At 34.9% G+C, this 20,319-nt stretch overlaps 1 protein-coding gene across 2 annotated transcripts in view; it reads right to left on the reverse strand.

The window, feature by feature from the left end:
- BMP5 (bone morphogenetic protein 5) overlaps nt 1-20,319 on the reverse strand; it is a 122,695-nt gene that overhangs the window by 31,901 nt on the left and 70,475 nt on the right. For both annotated transcript variants that reach the window (XR_646077.4, XM_003897760.5), the window contains exon 3: nt 6,873-7,021. Coding sequence is in view for 1 of the 2 variants with exons in the window: in XM_003897760.5 (XP_003897809.1) it covers nt 6,873-7,021 (149 nt within the window). In the remaining variant the exon portion in view is untranslated. The remainder of the gene's footprint in view (nt 1-6,872; nt 7,022-20,319) is intronic.

Genomic DNA, 20,319 nt, shown 5'->3' on the forward strand with positions numbered 1-20,319 from the left:
ATAAATTAAACCTCTGACAACACAGAGACTTAATTTTGAGTTCTTTCCCTGAGGTAAAAACAACTCTCTTAGGGATACGAAGAATAACACAACAATCTTAGCCAGATACTTCCACTTAAAAATAGCAGATTCTAGGACTTATTAAATTTAAGTAGATATTATATTAAGAACTCTGCATTTCTCACACAAATACACTTAAATTTTATAAACATAAAAGAATATTCAGTTGCAAATTATACCTTTGTTTAATATATAATCACATGTGGACTTTAGATACTGGAATATATGTTTCTAATTAGGAATATACTGCAATTCAAAAGACGTGGCAATTTTGGAAAAACTTATTTTAACAGAATACAGTTAGGAGATATTACTGGATATTTTAACTTGGAAAAGAAATGTTATCAGTATGTTAAATTACTATGCAGGTAGGAATGAAAAACAACCCAAGGCTGTAGAAAAAGATGAATCCTGTTCTTTGTTAACATAGCTGTAACAGTTGTCAATTACTGGGAATGAACAACTACAACCAAAAGTATCACAGGTTGAAAAGGAGAGAACACAGCAACAACCTGCATAATGAAATGTAAAATTACCCACTTTCAAGTTAATTGTCCTGATAACAAAATACTTCATTTGAAGTTTGCAGAATAATATTGGCGAAAATGAAAGAGGATTAAACTGTTGGTACTTTTAGAAAATCTCTGATTTTCTAAAGTTTAAATCTCAAAATCTCAAATCTCAGCTTTCTGATCATTTTCTGGGAAATACCATTTATATGGTGGAGAGTTTATGTGGTTTGCTATAAACATCAGCACAACAGGTATTAGGGACCATTGGACTCTACTCTTTATCAAAGACTACTGATATATATTTGATCTTGTGTTCTACGAACATTAAAATCCTGCTTATAAATTCAATTATCTTTGTTAGAATCCATTCTAGTGTTTAATGCTTACTAATAGGTTTACTAACCAAATACTAGTAATTTGTCCTGAGGCATTTTTAAACAGGAGTTTTTTATGCTAATGTTGGCTAGCCTTTAATAAATTAGCCCCATATATAATCCTATTAGGTTACAAGAAGCTTGTTTCCCTTATTTTCATTGATGAAATTAGTAATCTCCAAAAATATGTTATTTTTCTAAGAATAAAATGAGTCTCAAAAAACTACCATATTAAGTACTAATAATTTAATATTCTGTGATGTCTATGAATATAAGCATCAATCATTGGTTGATGCCAACTAATATAAGCATCAATTGATCATGATACATATGTCTGAGTGTTCATTTCTATTGACTTCATACCCTAGATTGAAACAGGTTAAAAGTTTCTTACCAGTAATTATTTTATCAACCAATATTATTAAACATGAGCTTAATAACATTACTGCCTATATACTCTGCTGTCAACTCAAAGTTTCAGAATATATATCAATCTGACCTTTTTCCTGTGGACTATCACTTGTGAATTTATCTAAAATTTATTTAAATCATCTGTAAAACCTCCACAATAAAAGAACTAGTCCCAAGTTAAAGGAATGATAACCAGAGCTAATGTAAGTGAAAAGTCTGTACAATCTCTAGTCCAATTTATCATACAGACCTTTATTTGTGCCCTATCACGTGCCAGCTACTATCATCTAATACAACTTCACATTCCTTGTAAGTTAATTACTAGCACACTCATTTTATTGATGCAATAGCTAAAATGGTAAATATTTTGTCAGAGCCCAGATTTTAATCTAGTTTTCCTAATGATTTCTTTTTAAAACGTTTATTTCCAGAATGTAGCTATCTGTTCATTTATCCTCATTTAAATTAAATATCAAAACTTTAAATTCTAAGTTACTGTAAGCAGTAAGTTTCTTTATTTTACATTTAAGTATCAGTTATAATATAATTTGACAGTTTAATACCTCTGAAATCTTTTTTTCTTGATTTGGGTACAGAATTTAGTGAAACTTTAAACTTTCTGACTTTAAACCTAAAGTTTTACCTTGATGTGGTTGAAAATTACGCTATGACTTTGTTTTCAAAATGGCTTTTAGAGTCCTACTTCTAAAAAATAACCTTATAATGTTTCTTGGACATTAAACAACTCTCTGACAAAACAACATTTTGATGACTTGAATACAAATGAATCAGAAACATATGGATTGAATTTTTCTTGATATATAAGCAAGTTTGAATAGAAAGAAAAAAAGTCACTGGCAAAATTCATTCCGAGTATTGCCAAACTGAAAATGTCTGAAAACATAGGGCTTTTTAAAAGACATTCTAATGAACCCAAAAATACTATCTTTGTTTTTCCATCTCTAAATTATTCTATAAACCCAAGTTTGAAAAAAAGAATTAATCTACTTGGAAGGCTTAAACTATATAAAGCATCAAACAATGGAAAATTATAGTGTTTGGGGGGAAAACTCAAGTCTTTAAAGTTAGACTAAATTGCTATCTGTGTAATAAACTATGTGCATATGTGTGCAGGAAAAATCATTACTGTAGATTTATTAGCAATGTCAATAAAGACCTAGTATGTCAGTTAATTAATGTATCATTATAATGTAGAGAACTGGAAATCTTACAATAATTTAGGACAGATTTAAGTCTATTCATTTGCTATTAAAAACAAAAATAGAATTTATTTTATCATAGAGATTTATTAACCACCATGAGAAAGTGCTTGAGAACTTTAAAACCAATTTTGTAAAACTGGATATAGCATCTTGTCTGGAATCTCTAAATTTTGCCATTAAGAAGCAGCAATATATTTTTTTCATTTGCTTACTCGTATGTTTGTATTATTTTGCTGAAACATATGGAGCTCTGATAATTATCAGCATGAAAAAATAATAAAATATTCTTGAACGCTCTTGCCAAATCCATTGCAGTTCATTTGTCAAATTTCTAAAAAGAGTATTTCATAAACTGACATAATATCCACAGGCTCTCTGAGGAATCAAAATGCTACTTTTGGTTTCAGCAGCCTTTTGATTCTCAAAATATATTTAGACCTTTTTGGTATTTTTTTTCACAGGGGCAGGCTAAACAAAATTTAATAATACACATTACTGACTTTCCTTTCCTTATGATTTAAACTATTTAACTTCTGTAGTGGTTTGCTCTACAAAATTCTGCTCCTATGTTGCATTAAACTGGTTTAGTTACTAATCATCCAAAACTCAGTTTGGAATGTTTTCTTAAAAGGAACATGTTCAGTGGCAAATGAACTACAAGAGCCTTTTAATTACGAACTCACACAATTACCATTCAAGACATCTTCAATACATACGACCTGCCACTCTTGTGCCACGCACTGAGAGTACAAGTGCGAATGAGTGATACATGTCCCATGACCTCATGAAACTGACATTCATTCAAACCTGTAATCACGGTGGTGTTACTGTGATTGATTAAAGTAATAAGTTTAGTTCTTTTTTATGGCTCACCATCAAGCTACAAGAGGATATTACATTTAATTTAGATTTCATATTCTTACATGATTTGTTTACAGATCACTTGCCTAATAGCATCTGCAATTACATTTTATACATGAAAGTTGTTCTAGCCAATCCTGGACTGTTAAATTTTTCCAGAATATACCATGCCATTTTGACATGGTGTGCATCTACTTACTGTTTCTTCATCCAGGAATGAATTATCCTGTCCTCACCATCGCTTCCCATACTTCCATGACTTCCCTTCCTCTTCGTCTGTATTTCTTAGGATCCTAACTGCTGACCCAGTTTCAAGGCCACCTCTACCATAGCTCCTTTGGCTCCATCCCAGGTGTCTTTAGCCATGTATGTTCTGCTTTCCCATGGTGTCTTTGTTGTATCACTATTTTTCAGTATTAGGGCACTTTGTTCTTTCTAAAATTAGCTACCTATATCTGTCTCTTAGGTGATATGATTTGTAACCTGCTGCCTTGCATGCACAGATACTCAATAATTGTATGTTGGACAAATGGATAAATGAATAACAGTTTACAAATGAATTTGAAAGCAGACTATCCTGAGTATCATCCTTTCATGATTTTCAACTCCTTTTGCTTAGAAGAAAACATTCGGAATATATTATTGAAAATAAAAGATGGTCTGTCTGCTCTGAAGCAACGTAACTTTGAGAACACCAGCCATGGTAATGAGTAAAGCTGTAATAAGCTGAAGCATCTGGTTATTCATATTTACAAGGAAATGTCACATGTATATTCTCCATGAGGTTGCAGTTAATAAAACTAAGGTGCCAGGAGAATCAGTTACTTTCCCAAGGCCCTATCTGCTCCACCTCTGGTTAAAATCTGTGTTAAGTATTGCCTAAAAGCAAAAAGCCAGCTAGCCTAGCATGTTTAACCATCTGAAAATTCTTCAAGTTAGACAATATCAGAGAGATAAAGAAAAGCAACAACAAAAGGCTGTATATCTCAAACCTAACTCTTAAATATAGAATTTGGAAACCTTTTAAAGGAGTAAAACATTAGGTTACTCTAGGCTAAAAACTAACACACTAGTAATTTAAAGTCAAATTACCCGTGCAATATAAGAGAAAATTAATCAGAGAGAAAGGGAAAGTCAAAATACAGACTAGTTCTCAAAGAGAAAAAGATAAACTGAAAACAACATTAAATAATGGAAACAGTAAAAGAGAGAACCAATACAATGTAAGAGTGGGGGTAACAAAAAAAATAAAAAAGAGAATCTTTAGAAAATCCATATGGGGCATGAGGGAAGATGGAAATTAAAAGGAAACAGGCTGATCATATTTCATAGATTTCTTGACTTGTTTAGTTAGACATTTCAAGCATATCTCCAAAGAGGAGAGTGGGAGAAGCACATACCACTAATTTCATTTTTCTTGTTAGGGCCACATACCAGGGAAGGAACGATGGCTTACCTCCCCACTGCCAATTTCCCAGTCACATTTCTGACCAAAAATGTACAGTAGCTTAACACTCAGAATTCTTAGAAGATTATTTAAATTTATGCTTTACTCAGTCTACATTTATAATGCTTGAACTCTGAGGATCCTTTAATGATAATCTTAAAGCATAATTGGACTCTAACCTATAATCCAGAATATTTGAATTGTTTATGAAAATTCAGCCATTGTAGTTAAAAGCTACGGAAAAATCTGGATTTGACAGCAGAGGAAAGGTCTGAAACTTTGCCTATGACACTTTCAGTAAGAACTTTCTTTTTCTAGATCAAGATTTGAGACCCATAACACATTCACTAGACTAACCCTTTAATATATTCCATTTGTGTATGAACTTCATTCCATATACATAATCTTTGCAATCACAGCATCGGCCATGGTATTACCCATAGGTGTGAAACTGGCTGCAGGTAAAACAACGCCATAATGAAGTCTTCAGTATTTATAGCAACAAATCTACTTGAAAAAGGTCCAAGACAGGCACAACTTTTACTTACCTCCATGGTTTATTAAACAAGGCTTTTGTGTAACACAGCAAGGAAAAATGAGGGAGGCAGACTGTAGGCCTAATGTTTTTCTTGCCTGATTCTGTGACAACTAGAAGCAGTGAACTTTAAATACGATACATTCTCTTATTAATGATCTTTTTAAAAATTATCCTCCCTGTCCCTGTTGATAACATTTTTGGGGTAGAGAATAACAGCTCAATGTAGATCTCCATGATGTTTTTTATAAATATTTAAAATTAAACATTAAGTATTTAAAGATAGGACACCATTAAATTATGTATTATCCTCCTATCATGACAAATATAATTTTAAATGACCTGCAAGGCTAGATTTGGGTTGAGAGTGTTTGAACTTTGCATGATCAAAGGGCAACAAAGTTCTGAATATATTGGCCTAGGCTTTCTGAGTCTTCTGAGCAAATATGCCAGTGTCACCATCGCCACAGTCTGCAAATTCTGTTCCATGTGTCTGAATTGCCTGCCCCCCAACTTCTTCCCCAATCATATCTTTGTATTTCAGATTATAGCTCAAATGTAGTCACCATCCTATGTTCACAGATCCATTGAACTCCTCAGTGTGCTGTGATATGCATTCAGTAATACTATTGTGTTATTACTAACTCGTACATCACTCAAATGCAAGTCTCATAAAGCCATCTGCATTGGCTCACTTTTATATCTCCAGAATCTCGACAAGTGCACAGCATATAGTAGGTGCCCAATAAACACTTGTGAGCATAAGAATTACTTCTGGACCTTCTCAAAAGTGAAGATTTCCTACAGACCCTTCCACAGGTAATTCTGGAGCAGTAGTCTTTGATCAAACATTGCAATAGGTAAGGAACTAACTTGGTATTATTTTTCTGCAGTTTTTTGTGACTCATTCCATCCCCATCTCCCACTTCGTATTATTGGTAGCTCCTTTACTTCCCTAGTGTCTCTTTTGATACATGTTTATCCTTGTTTTAGTCAAGCTTTAAGACACAATTTGCATATAGTAATATTTATTCTTATTTGATGTACAGTTCTATAAATTTTTACAAATTACATAGTTGTGTAACCACCACTACAATCAAGATAAAGATCGATATCACTTTATATATATCTTTCTTTTGGTATTGTTGTATTAGAGTAGTGCTACTTAACTTACATATACAGGCCTTCAACACTAGACTAAAAATCCCTGGAGAGCAGTAGCAGTACCTACATCTTCTTTACCTCCCACCCCAGAGCCTGACAATAAATGTACTGGATAAATGTGTTCTAAATTGATTAACTAACTAATATAGTTTTGCACTACGCTATGGAATGTGCTGTCTTGGACATCATAAATATAAAACATATATTGGTTACATCACATAAAAAACAATAACACTCAATGTGTCAAACAAGCTTCACAAAAAATATATAAAATTCAGTGCTTACCATCCCCTGTTTCTGCACAGAGCTGTAAGCCCAAATTGTTCTGTGGATTAATCACCCAATGATTGCTGGTCACAGTGATATCAAAGACAAGCCAACCCACATCTAAAGCTTGGGCCTTTCTTGTGTCTAACAAGAACAGATCTGCATCCCTAAAAAGAAAAAGAACAACAAAAAAAGTTAAAGGTTTAAATGAAGATCACTATTTCCTAGACTTAAGTGAAAACATTACAAAAGCAGTCTGTAAAATAACACGAGTTAAAGAACAAGTAGAACAAGTGACTCAAATGATGAGTAATAAGACACAAAACCCTTTGTTACTAGGCTCCCAACCAAACCTGATACAGATTAGTAATCTCTATCTGAAAGTAATTTCCATTTTCCTGCTTTTCACTGGCCTTTATAAACTGACTTAGTGCTCTTAATTTGATCTCTGGTCATCAGTGTTCCTGGTAACCACCATCTGTAAGTAGTCCTCAAAACAAAGGATTAAACTGAATACAGACAAATGAAAGTAGCTGTTCCAGTTTGTATGAATGTGAATTCTCAAATGAATGGAACACAGGCAGGATGTAATGTAATCATCTGTTTTAGAAAGAGTTTTCTAATAGTTTTTCTATTTTTATTATATAATTATTTTATGGATACCAAACACCAAGATAGGATTACAGAGTGCACCACTGGTTTAAGGGATAAATCCCATGAGTTGAATGGTACAATCTATGAGAACTTTTGTTAATATCTTCTGCAAGCTTAAGTCCCCTTGGGACAGTTAATGGCTATGAATATGAACTTATGTACTTTAGAATAATCTGCACAGTGTTACTGTTATTAACATTTATACTTGTATTTTTGAATCTTAATTTTAGCACTATATTTACAAATGTATAAACATTTGTTGAATTATAATGAATAATTTATTATTCTCTTACTACAGGCAGTCTCTGAGCTAAAATTATCTATTTGTGACATTTAATCTTTACAACAGCTCCTTTGTATTGATAAAATTCAGGCTCAAATAGGTTAACTGTAAAACACTGTATCTCCCTCAAGGTAGAGTAGAAATAACACCCTTATGCATTTTATGACCTTTGATATTGTATTGAATCTATTTAAGAGCATATTATTTATATAGAAAACAACAGAGCTATTCATAATAAGCCACGTTAAATACTATTTTACTGCATTTTCTGTCTGTATCATCATAGAAGTCACTTTAAGGGTGGCTTACAAAATGTGAAAACACATACATCATAGAAGTCACTTTAAGGGTGGCTTACAAAATGTGAAAATACATTTTTAATAAATAATACTTTTTAAAGAAAAATACTCTAAAATTAAAATTGAACTGTTTTAACAAAAATGAAGTTAAAAAAAGTGTCAGTATCTTAGAAACTACATCTTTGTTTCCTAACTAGATTTGTACTTTTTTTCTATTAATCTAGAGAAATTCAAGTAAATGTAATATGATAATGAAATCATCTAAATAATCTAATGTTTTATCATCTTTTCACAATTACAGTCATAGTGTTTACCAAAGGAAGGTCTGAAACACTTTTTTCATATAGGACTCAGTTTTAGATACTGCAGATATGTGACAAGCATGTCGTACAAAGCAATAAAATGATTCCTTTAGTTCTCACTAGAATGTGTACAACCCTTTATAGTCCCAGTGTGATAGCATGTCAGTTAAATTCTTCCTCTTCCTCCTAAATTGAAAAATCCTCCAAATAAGCAGATAAGAAAATAAGAATTATCTTAAAGTTTTGAGATATTTGGTAAATATCTCTGAGACCTTAATCTTGGAATTAACTCATTTACACTGTTCACTTCTTAAACAGGAGCAGTCACCCTGTACCTTGGGAAATACTTGAGTGCTACACTGATTTCAGGTCTGCTTTCATTTGAAGTATGGCAAACATGTCCTAATCAATTCTGCAAGGCTCATAATGTCATCCCTTGGCATGATATTAATAAAAACATTGAAAACAAAAAAGAACAAGGAGGTAAATTTTCAGAAACAAAATTAACAAATTTCTTTTGGTGGTCATTTCAATGATATTTTCTATTATTTTTAAATTGTGCTATCTCTTCAGGAAAAGAAAAAATTCCCCAAACTCTCCATGTTCAAATTCCAAAACTTTCCAGCATGTCTATGAAGGAAACAGTTCCAGTTTTAATGTATATATTTAGAAAAAGCATCACGTATGTCCTAAATATCTAAATTTCAGTGATGCAAATTGCAAATTAATTGGAAAGTAAATCTAGCAAGATGAAGTGGTATGGTCTAAAAAGAGTCACATATTTCTAGTTCACCTCTGAAAAGTTATGAAAGTTCAATTGATTTCATAAGTGCAGTTTTCTATTAATGGTCAAAACTATTTTACTTGTGACTGACAATTTCTTTAATTTCTCCTTTACATATACGAAGCTCTTCTGCATTACCTATAGACAACAGAATATGCTTGACAAGAATCAAGACTATGACTAATAAACACAGAAGTAATAATTCTGTAATTTTTACTCATACAGCCCCTTTCATAGCAGTTTCTTGAAAACAAGTTCCCCCTAACCCCATTCTGTAGAATGTTAGAGGGGATTTCTTTTGAAGTATAAAATTTCTCCACTAAAATATGGCACTTATACTGCCGGGAATAGTAAAATATCCTAAGTATTTCCCATGAACAGTATAAAATAAACTTGTTAAAGTTGCCTGCCTCACCAGTTTTACTTGACTTTTTTAAAGAGCTTCTTACAATATCCAATAAAAGAACATTTTAAATAGTAATGCATTTAAGAACAGTACAATAGACAGAATACATGTATATAGAAAAAACATATTTATTTGTAGCAAAAATAATTCCATAAATCCTTTAAGGTGCAGTTACAATACTTAAAATTAAAGCCTACATTGTAGCAAAGAAAAAGCCCATTTACATGAATGTACATAAGCAAATATTTCAGAATGGTGTTTGTGATTGTTTTCTAAGGCTGTTATAACAAAATACCAGGCTAGAGTTTGCAATTGATTTTCTCCCATTTCTGGAGGCTAGAATTCCAAAATCAAGGTGTCAGCAGGGTCGGTTCTTTCTGAAACCGGAGGAAAAGATCTATTCCAGGCTCTCTCCTTGGCTCATAGATTGTTGTCTTCTCATCATCCCTTGTATCCCTTGATTGTATCCCTTCTCATCATCTTTCCTCCTATGCATGTCTTTGTGTCTAAATTTCCTCTTTTCATAAGGACACCAGTCATATTGGGTTAGGATTCATTCTACTGACCTCACTTTAGGTCCACTGCCTTTGCAAAGACCCTATGTCCAAATAAGGTCACATGCTGAGTTACTGGAGGCTAGGATTTCAGCATATGGGGGAGAGGGCACAATTCAACCCATAACACTAATACTAATACATAACACTAATAAAGTGGGTTTTAAGGCAGGGATGTAAATATTCCTGGAGGTGAACAGTCTGTCTGTATTGACAACATAGCACTTACCAAGATTGAGAGGTTTTCAAAAACAAATATGTGAAAGTAAATTTATATTAATAGAAATCATCATGACTAAAATTTGCATTTTTCTTTTTCAGGTAAAATTTCATCGTTCATCTTGAGAATGATATAGATCAGTATAATAACTTCCTATATAGTTAATAAAGTCATGTCATTGTTAAACACAAAGTCATGTTTAACAGATAAAGTTAGATTTGTAGTATCAGATAAACTTATCAGATATGAAATATTTAGGAATATTAAGTTTAGCTACTCAAAAGTGAATAATGTATAATATATACATACATTTATAGTCAATACAAATACATTTGAGCAGGTCTGACTCATCATGACCAGAAGTTTAAACATGTCTAGTTAAACATGGGCTATTGGTGTGTTTATGTATATTTACTTGCATGAGTGCCTTTTATTTTAGTGAAAGAAGAAAGAGTTTTGCAAACATACCTTGAGAATCTTAAAATACCGGAAGGACACTACACTAAAGACTAAGCAGCAGGAACCAAAATTCAGCAGAATTTAAGTTACTATCATTAGCATAACTCAACTGAAAATGCTAATTGGTGGAATGAGAAAATTGAAGCTATGTGGCTAAGAAATATTAATATTTATCATCTTTTTATCAATATCAATGTAGTGCTATAAAGATTTGGAGATCAGACAGATCTTGAACAATTAAGGAATTCCTCAGCCTCAGTTTCCCTGTATATTAAAAATGGTATGATAATCCCTGCCTGAAAAGGTTTAATCAAGACAAAGTCCAATACTTTGAATATCTATCTGGTTAAGAGGTAAATTATACTTAAATCTGCAATCTTTTATAGGGTCTGCCATAATGTTAAATCTTTTACACTTAAATCTGCAATCTTTTATAGGGTCTGCCATAATACAAATGTCTCTAAATTGCTGCATTTTGACCTGTGAGGTTTGAGAAAGTATTATTTAGGGAAGCACATTACCTTCAAATGACCTCAATCAGTGTTAATTTGGTATTTACAAGAAGGAGGGAGAAGAAAAAGAGAGGAACAGAAGGAGGAGAAAAGGAGACGGAGGAGGTAAAAAAAGGCATAAAAAAATTAGAAAGTATTTCTGGGAGTGTTGTTTCAAAAATTCAACTATTGACTGTCTTTACAAGTTTACCTGTGGAGGCCAAAGCAACTCCATCTTGAAAGTTAATCCACTCTATTGGCTTCTGATTAACTTCTGTTCTGGGAAGGCTTCTAATATTTTCTGTTTATCTATTTTCCTTGTGTAAGAGCAGGTACTTACCACAAATTCTGCCTTTAGGTCAAACAACCTTTATGATATCATGCTTCAATTGTCCTACAGTTCACTTCTGAACCATCCCTTCTCCCCTGTGATATATAAGCCCAAGTTCTGGGGGTAATGGTGTGGGAATCCACCATCTCAACTTGCTGCTGCCCAAGACACAGACATGGCTTCTGTTTCTAAGTCCCTATTAAATATTTCTTCCAAGGAAACTGGTTTTGTCAGCCTCTCTCTTCAGCCTGTCAGATTCCTGGGACTTTGGGGTAGGTTAGCACACACCTCCCCACAGTGAAACTTCACCTTTTTAAAAAGCACTTTAGAAAGCACTTTACAAAGCAAAGTACCCTTTCCTTACATAAGAATAGAGTCAGAGACTGCATTGTGGATGTAACATTTATCCAGTTAAATAAATGCTAAAAAGCAAAGAACAACACACACACACACACACACACACACACACACACCCTGTGGATTCCTGCACTTTTGATAGCATAGTATTTCCAATGACATTATCATATACAAATACACAAAAAATTCTACTTTTCAAACAACATAGATGAAGCTGTAGATGACATACTTATTGACACTGTGATATATGATTAAAAATATGATTCTAGTGATAAAGACATAATGTCGAAGATGCATGAGACAAGTTTGAAGAAAAAGTCATCATATATGTTTTGAGACTGAAACAAGGAATACTATATTAATAATTTCATATAACGTGAATTAAAATATGTATGCAAAATATTAAACTATTATAGTCTTGTCTAAGCGTATTCATTATCTACCTATGTTTACACAAAAATTCAAGTGTATAAACATTCTACTTCTTCCTATAATTTGTTTGATTTTACTTGAGTAAAGGGAATATCATTTTATATCGTCATATCATGATAATGTGTTCTCCTTATAATTAGACATAGAAGGGATGTGAACAGGCCTAGTAGCACACCAGGCATATAGTATTGGAAATGTTAACGTCCTCTATTTTCTAGTCAGCTGAATAAATGGAGCACAGAAAAAAAAATTGACCAAGAATGTTTGATGTGAAATCAGTGCATCTGGGATTTTAACTCTGAAAGTAACCAAAATAAATCACAGAATATTAGAACTGAGTAAGATAGAAATTACTTAGCCAAACTATTTTTTCATAATGAAATTTAAAGAGGGTCGGGCGCGGTGGCTCACGCCTGTAATCCCAGCACTTTGGGAGGCCGAGGCGGGTGGATCACGAGGTCAGGAGATCGAGACTATCCTGGCTAACATGGTGAAACCCCGTCTCTACTAAAAATACAAAAAACTAGCCGGGCGTGGTGGCGGGCGCCTGTAGTCTCAGCTACCTGGGAGGCTGAGGCGGGAGAATGGCGTGAACCCGGGAGGCGGAGCTTGCAGTGAGCCGAGATCACGCCACTGCACTCCAGCCTGGGAGCACAGCGAGACTCCGTCTCAAAAAAAAAAAAAAAAAAAGAAATTTAAAGAGAAATCAAATAATTTTCCATGTTCACTTAGCCAACAGGGGAACCAGAACTTGGTTTTCCACTTTCAGAACACTTTCTCTTACAAAATATTAGCTCCCTTTACTCCCAAACCATAACTCACTTGCTTTCCTTATCTTGAAGAAAAGCATTGATATATGGACTGGACCACTAAAAGATTGATCTGAGCCAAGTCTAAAATAAGATGGGTAGAAACAGCTAAGAAGTGACTTTGGCTGTCATTTCACAAATCCATCTATCTATTAATTCATTTATTCACTTTTTCAATTTAATATATTTTCACACTCCGTGGTGGTTTTATATTATATAAATTCAACTAAGCTGGAACTACAGTGTATGGTTTGGGATTAGGTTTGGCTACAAAGGAAATTTGGGTAACATTTAGAAGGTGGCAGTGAAGCAATAGCCATATTTATACTTAGAAGACTACCGTGTGCAAGTGTTACTGCAACTTAGACATACTGTGGAGATCTGCTGGTTCATCTTATTGGTGTTGGGTGTACAGCTCCTTCAGATTCCACTAATATTCCTTATTTAGTTCCTCTGAATCTAGGGCAAGGCATCCACTTCTAAAAGGAAGGCCTTGGTGGCTAGAAAGTCAACTGCATTATTGAAATTGGAGACCTGGAGGTAGGTTCCACCTTGTCCTCATGGGTTCCAGATTATCTTCACAGGTTCTGTTTTGTCCTTGTTTCCCGCAGTGCATCTTTCCTTTCTGACTCTCTGACCTGTGAGCCTTAAGCCCAGCTTCAGAGGCAGAGCAACAGACTTAAATAGACTGGTTAGCTCTAGGAATGCCTAAGGTCAAATCTCTACCATAAATCCTTGCAGAAGCATTTCCCAGGGTGATAAATCTCCACTTTGCGCTTGGCTAATTACACTGGAACACTTACTTCAGTACTAGAAGGGCACTACTTTGTTGTCTCTGGAAAGGGTGCTCTGGCCATGAATCTGCTTTGTCCATGATGCTTCTCCCCAAAATTAACACACATGAACTTCCAGAATGCCTTATTCACTTATTCATGGAATTCCATATTGCATCGCTTCTGATAAAAAAAAAAAAAATGGGCTCATGTTTATGGAAGTCACCAGTCTTCCCATGCTGCCCATCAAAAGGATGGTCTTTGGAAGACTCAGTTACGCCACCAGTTGAGTACCAATATTTTACAAGAATGAACTGATATCCTTCAGGGAAGCTTTATATGATCTAAATCAGTAACTAATATAGCTAGGATGACTGTTTCTCTCATAGCCGGATGTCTCATAGGTGGAAATGGAAGTGGTTCCTCTCAACTCACTATACATGATTCAACTAGCAAAATCTGTGCTTCTGACTCCCAAGACATTGGGCTATGTTGGTCCAGAGCTCTTAGTTCCCAATGGTACAATGCTAACTCTAGGGTCTGGAGCAATGGTTCTATTAAACTGGAACTTGAAACAGCTACCTGGCCACTTTAACTCCTCATGCCAGTGAATCAAGAAGCCAGTAAGAGGTTACTATACCATGTGAATTAATTATTCTAAATATCAAAGGGAAATTGGACTACTACTACCACAATATGGGTAATGAGGAGTATGCATTGAGTACAAGAGATCACCTGGAACATCACTTAGTACTCCCTTGTCATATGACAAAAGTCAATGGAAAATCACGGTTCATTGCAGGCATTATTGCTAATGGCCCAGACACTTCAACAATAAATGTGTGATTTACCTACTAGGTAAGGAAAAGTGACCAGTCATGGTGCTTGTCAAAATAAACAGAAAATTGATTGCATAGTAAAAGAAGGAAATTATAAATACTAACTGCAACCATTGACGAGCTGCAGAAATGAGTATTGTAATATTATGGTATTTCTTCCTTATTTTGAAATTAATATATTTGTTTTTTGTATTAAATATATGTGTATCTTTGCCAGTACTTTTAACAGCAAAAACCACAAGTACTTTTGCACCTACCTAATATATATTAAACAATTCTTTTTTTCCCCTTTTCTTCCCTATCTACCTCCCATCTAAGTAGTGTTGATAGTAGCTAATCACATATTTCAGTATTGAAGTTACAATACTTCAAAGGGGGAGCATGGCTCAGCTAGAAAAAGAATGAACAACATCCAAAGATGGATTAAAAGGCAGAATTACTTTGCTATTACATTTTTTATAAGTTATGAATGGTGCTGGGTGCAGTGGCTCACGCCTGTAATCCCAGCACTTTGGGAGGCCGAGGTGAGTCGATTACCCGAGGTCAGGAGTTCAAGACCGGCCTGGCTAACATGGCAAACCGTGTCTCCACTAAAAATGCAAAAATTAGCTGGGGATAGTGGCAGGGACCTGTAATCCCAGCTACTTGGGAGGCTGAGGCAGGAGAATCGCTTGAACCCAGGAGGCAGAGGTTGCAGTGAACTGAGATTGCGCCGTTGCAATCCAGCCTATGTGACAAGAGCGAATCCCCGCCTCAAAAAAAAAAAAAAAAAAAAGGAAGTTATGAATGGTTATAAAAGATGTATATTAGTGCCAAATTGACAAGGATGGACTGTTGTGGCTATGTACATTGTCATATTACCTAAATAGAGGTGACAAATCCCAGAATTCCCTCAGGAATTTGCTTGGGGCTGCTTTGAAGGTAGCCATCAGAGAAATCTGAACAGGAGTTGGGTAGTGGAACGAAAGCAGCACCCAAGTTTATGATTGGATAATTGGTAAACTGCCAGGCTTTTCTGCTGCTCGCATACATTGTCACTGATCTGCTAGCTCACCTTACTGATGGGAGCACCTGGGCTCTTTTAGCTTCCACTGAATAACAGCTCCATCAGCTTCTCCAAATTCTGGCCCACAATTCCTTCTGCAAGATCACCTCCTTCAGCTTCTCTACATCCTAAGCAAAGGAGTTTGTGGAATTCATGGTGAAGCATACCAATCTCCCCTGCAGGCCACGCACATCATTAAAGTTAGAACTCCAAAGGCATGAGAAAGACATGGGTTCCAATTTGTCTCTGGGACTCCAGCACATCCTGGAAAGTTCTAGTTTTCCTTGTTCTCTCCAATTCTGTATCTGTTTTTCTTCCCAGCTGCCTATGGGAAGCAAACTTTAGACCCATCACAAGATGGAGAAGCAACAGCCTTACATGAACTATTTAACCAGGTCCCATGATTGCAGAAAGTCAAATCCCTATAATAAATCTCTTATTCCTTATGACTCACAATGATTTTATTTATCTTATCAATCACTATCTAGCTTACTCCCTGTTATGGGTTAAATTGTGTCTTTCAAAAACATATGTTGAAGTACTAGTCCCTCGTACTTGTGAATGTGATCTTATTTGGAAATATCTCTTACAAATGTAATCAAAGTTAATATGAGGTAAGCCATATTGCAATACAATCTCCTTATAAGAAGAAGAGAGACACAAAGATAGAGAAACACAGAAGGAAGAGGGCCACATGAAGATAGAGGAGGAGATTGGATTTACAGTATCTTCACACAGCCAAGGAACTTCTGGGGCTACCAGAAGCTGAAAAAGGCAAGGAAGCATCATCCTCTAGAGGTTTTGGAGGGTGCATGGCCTTACCAATACCTTGATTTGAGAAACCTAGCCTTCAGAACTGTAAGAAAACAACTTCCTGTTGTATTAAGCCATCATAATTTTCAGTCATCTGTTATGGCAATTCTAGGAAACTAATATATTCCCCTGGTTAGGATATTTCACATATTAAATAGGGAATGATCAACAATATCAAATACTGAGGAGAATAAGAAGACAGACAAAGTATCCATAAGATCTGGTAAGGAGAGGCTGTTGGTAGATGACTAGTTGAGTGGAGTTATGAAAATCAAATTACAGTGCATTGAGGGGTGAATTAAATACGAGAAAGAGAAGGAATTAAAAGTAAAGTTTTATATCTGTGAATATGGTTATGATGTGGATAGGACAATTAGCGTGGAATTTGGGGGAATAGGTGCAAACAGTCATGTAAAAGAATTTTTAATGTGAGAATCATGAGGCTACTTATAGGATGCATTTAAGTTTGTATGTGGAAGATAGAATATCTCACACTATTTCAGTGTAAGAAGAGATGTATGTAGACAGTGCAGAAAATCTTCTGGAATCAGCAAATGCATATTTACCTTTCTACAACATTATCCTTAGAGTTCAAATGCAAACTTTCATTATAAATGAAATTGCCTCTTAGCAAGAGTCATTGTTGTAAACTAATATGCACTGGGGTGGGATGCCCATTCATCTTTTGCTGAAATCTTATCAAGAGTACTATATTATAGACACATGACAAAAATATTTGCTTGTTTTAAAAATATAATTGAACATTTCTCATTGGTATCATATGCCAATAAGCTGTAAGACTCACAGATACTTGATTTTATTTATTTATTTATTTTACTTTATGTTCTGGGACACAAGTGCATAACATATAGGTTTGTTACATAGGTATACATGTGCCATGGTAGTTTGCTGCACCTATCAACCCGTCATCATAGTTTTAAGCCCCACATGATTAGCTATTTGTTCTTATGCTCTCCCTTCCCTTGACCAGATCCATCCATGTCCCTGCAAAGGACATGATCTCATTCCTTTTCATGACTGTATAGTATTCCATGGTGTGTATGTAGCACATTTTATTTAACCAGTCTATCATTGATGGGCATTTGGGTTAGTTCCATGTCTTTGCTTTATAGTAGAATGACTTATAGTCCCTTGGGTATATATCCAGTAATGGGATTGCAGGGTCAGGTGGTATACCTGGTTCTAGATCCTTGAGGAATCGCCACATTGTCTTCCACAATGGTTGAACTAATTTACATTCCCACCAACAGTGTAAAAGTGTTCCTATTTCTTCACATCCTTGCCAGCATCTATTGTTTCTTGACTTTTTAATAATCACCATTCTGACTTGTGTGAGATGGTAGCTCATCGTGGTTTTGATTTGCATTTCTCTAACGATCAGTGATGTTGAGCTTTTTTTCATATGTTTGTTGGCTGCATAAATATCTTCTTTTGACAAGTGTCTATTCATATCCTTTGCCCACTTTTTGATGGTTTTTTTTTCTTGTAAACTTGTTTAAGTTCCTTGTAGATTCTGGGTATCAGACCGTCGTCAGATGAGTAGAATACAAACATTTCCCCTCTTCTGTAGGTTGTCTGTTAACTCTGATGGTAGTTTCTTTTGCTGTGCAGAAGCTCTCTAGTTTAATTAGATCCCATTTATTAATTTTGGCTTCTGTTGCAATTGCTTTTGGCATTTTCATCATAAAGTATTTGCCCACACCTATGTCCTGAATGGTGTTGCCTAGGTTTTCTTCTAGGATTTTTACGATTTTTACAATGCCTAGGTTTTTAGGGTTTTACATTTAAGTCTTTAGTCCATCTTGAGTTAATGTTTGTATAAGGTATAAGGAAGGGGTCCAGTTTCAACTTTCTGCATATGGCTAGCCAGTTTTCCCAACACCATTTATTAAATAGGGAATCCTTTCCCCATTGCTTGTTTTTGTACAGTTTGTTGATGATCAGATGGTTGTAAATGTGTGGTGTTATTTCTGAGGTCTCTGTTCTGTTTCATTGGTCTATCTGTCTGTTTTGGTACCAGTACCATGCTGTTTTGGTTACTGTATCCTTGATGTATAGTTTGAAGTTAGGTAGCATGATGCATCCAGCTTTGTTTTTTTGCTTGGCTATACAGGCTCCTTTTTGATTCCATATGAAATTTAAAGTAGTTTTTTCTAGTTCTGTGAAGAATATCAATGGTAGTTTGATGGGAATAGCACCGAATCTATAAGTTACTTTGGGCAGTATGGCCATTTTCATGATATTGATTCTTCCTATCCACAAGAATAGAATGTTTTTCCATTTGTTTGGTGTGTTCTGTCTTATTTCCTTGAGTAGTCATTTGTAGTTTTGCTTGAAGAGGTCCTTCACAACCCTTGTTAGTTGTATTCCTAGGTATTTTGCTCTATTTGTAGCAATTGTGAATGGGAGTTCATTCATGATTTGGCTCTCTGCTTGTCTATTGTTGGTGTATAGAAATGCTTGTGATTTGATTTTTGCACATTGATTTTCTATTCTGAGACTTTGCGGAAGCTGCTTATCAGCTTAAGGAGTTTGGGGGCTGAGACGATGGGTTTTCTAAATGTAGAATCATGCCATCTGCTAACAGAGACAATTTGACTTCCTCTCTTCCTATTTGAATACCCTTTATTTCTTTCTCTTGACTGATTGCCCTGGCCAGAACTTCCAATACTATGTTGAATAGGAGTGGTGATAGGGGGCATCCTTGTCTTGTGTCGGTTTTTAAAGGGAATGCTTCCAGCTTTTGCCCATTCAGTATGATATTGTCTGTGGGTTTGTCATAAATAGCTCTTATTATTTTCAGATATTTTTCATCGATACCTAGTTTATTGAGAGTTTTTAACATGAAGGGATGTTGAACTTTATCAAAGGCCTGCATCTATTGAGATGCCCATGTGATTTTTGTCATTGGTTCTGTTTATGTGATGGATTACATTTATTGATTTGTGTATGCTGAACCAGCCTTGCATCCCAGGGATGAAGCCAACTTGATCGTGGTGGATAAGCTTTTTGATGTGCTGCTGGATTCGGTTTGCCAGTATTTTATTGAGGATTTTCACATCGATGTTCATCAGGGATATTGGCCTGAAGTTTTCTTTTTTGTTGTGTCTCTGGCAGGTTTTGGTATCAGAATGATGCTGGCCTCATAAAATGAGTTAGGGAGGAGTCCTTCCTTATTAATTGTTTCAAATAGTATCTAAAGGAATGGTACCAGCTCCTCTTTGTACCTCTGGTAGAATTTGGCTGTGAATCCATCAGGTCCTGTTTATTTGTATTTATTTATTTATTTATTTATTTATTTTTTGGTTGGTAGGCTATTTATCACTGGCTCAATTTCAGAACTTGTTATTGGTCTATTCAAGGATTCGACTTCTTCCTGGTTAAGTCTTGAGAGGGTGTATGTGTCTAGGAATTTATCCATTTCTTCTAGATTTTACAGTTTATTTGCATAGAGGTGTTTATAGTATTTTCTGATGGTGGTTTGTATTTCTGTGGTCCAGTGGTGATATCCACTTTATCATTTTTTATTGTGTCTATTTGAGTCTTCTTTTTTCTTCTTTGTCTAGCTAATTGTCTATCTAGTTTGTTAATTT

Source organism: Papio anubis, chromosome 6 (assembly GCF_008728515.1).
Source record: "Papio anubis isolate 15944 chromosome 6, Panubis1.0, whole genome shotgun sequence".
Taxonomy (NCBI): domain Eukaryota; kingdom Metazoa; phylum Chordata; class Mammalia; order Primates; family Cercopithecidae; genus Papio; species Papio anubis.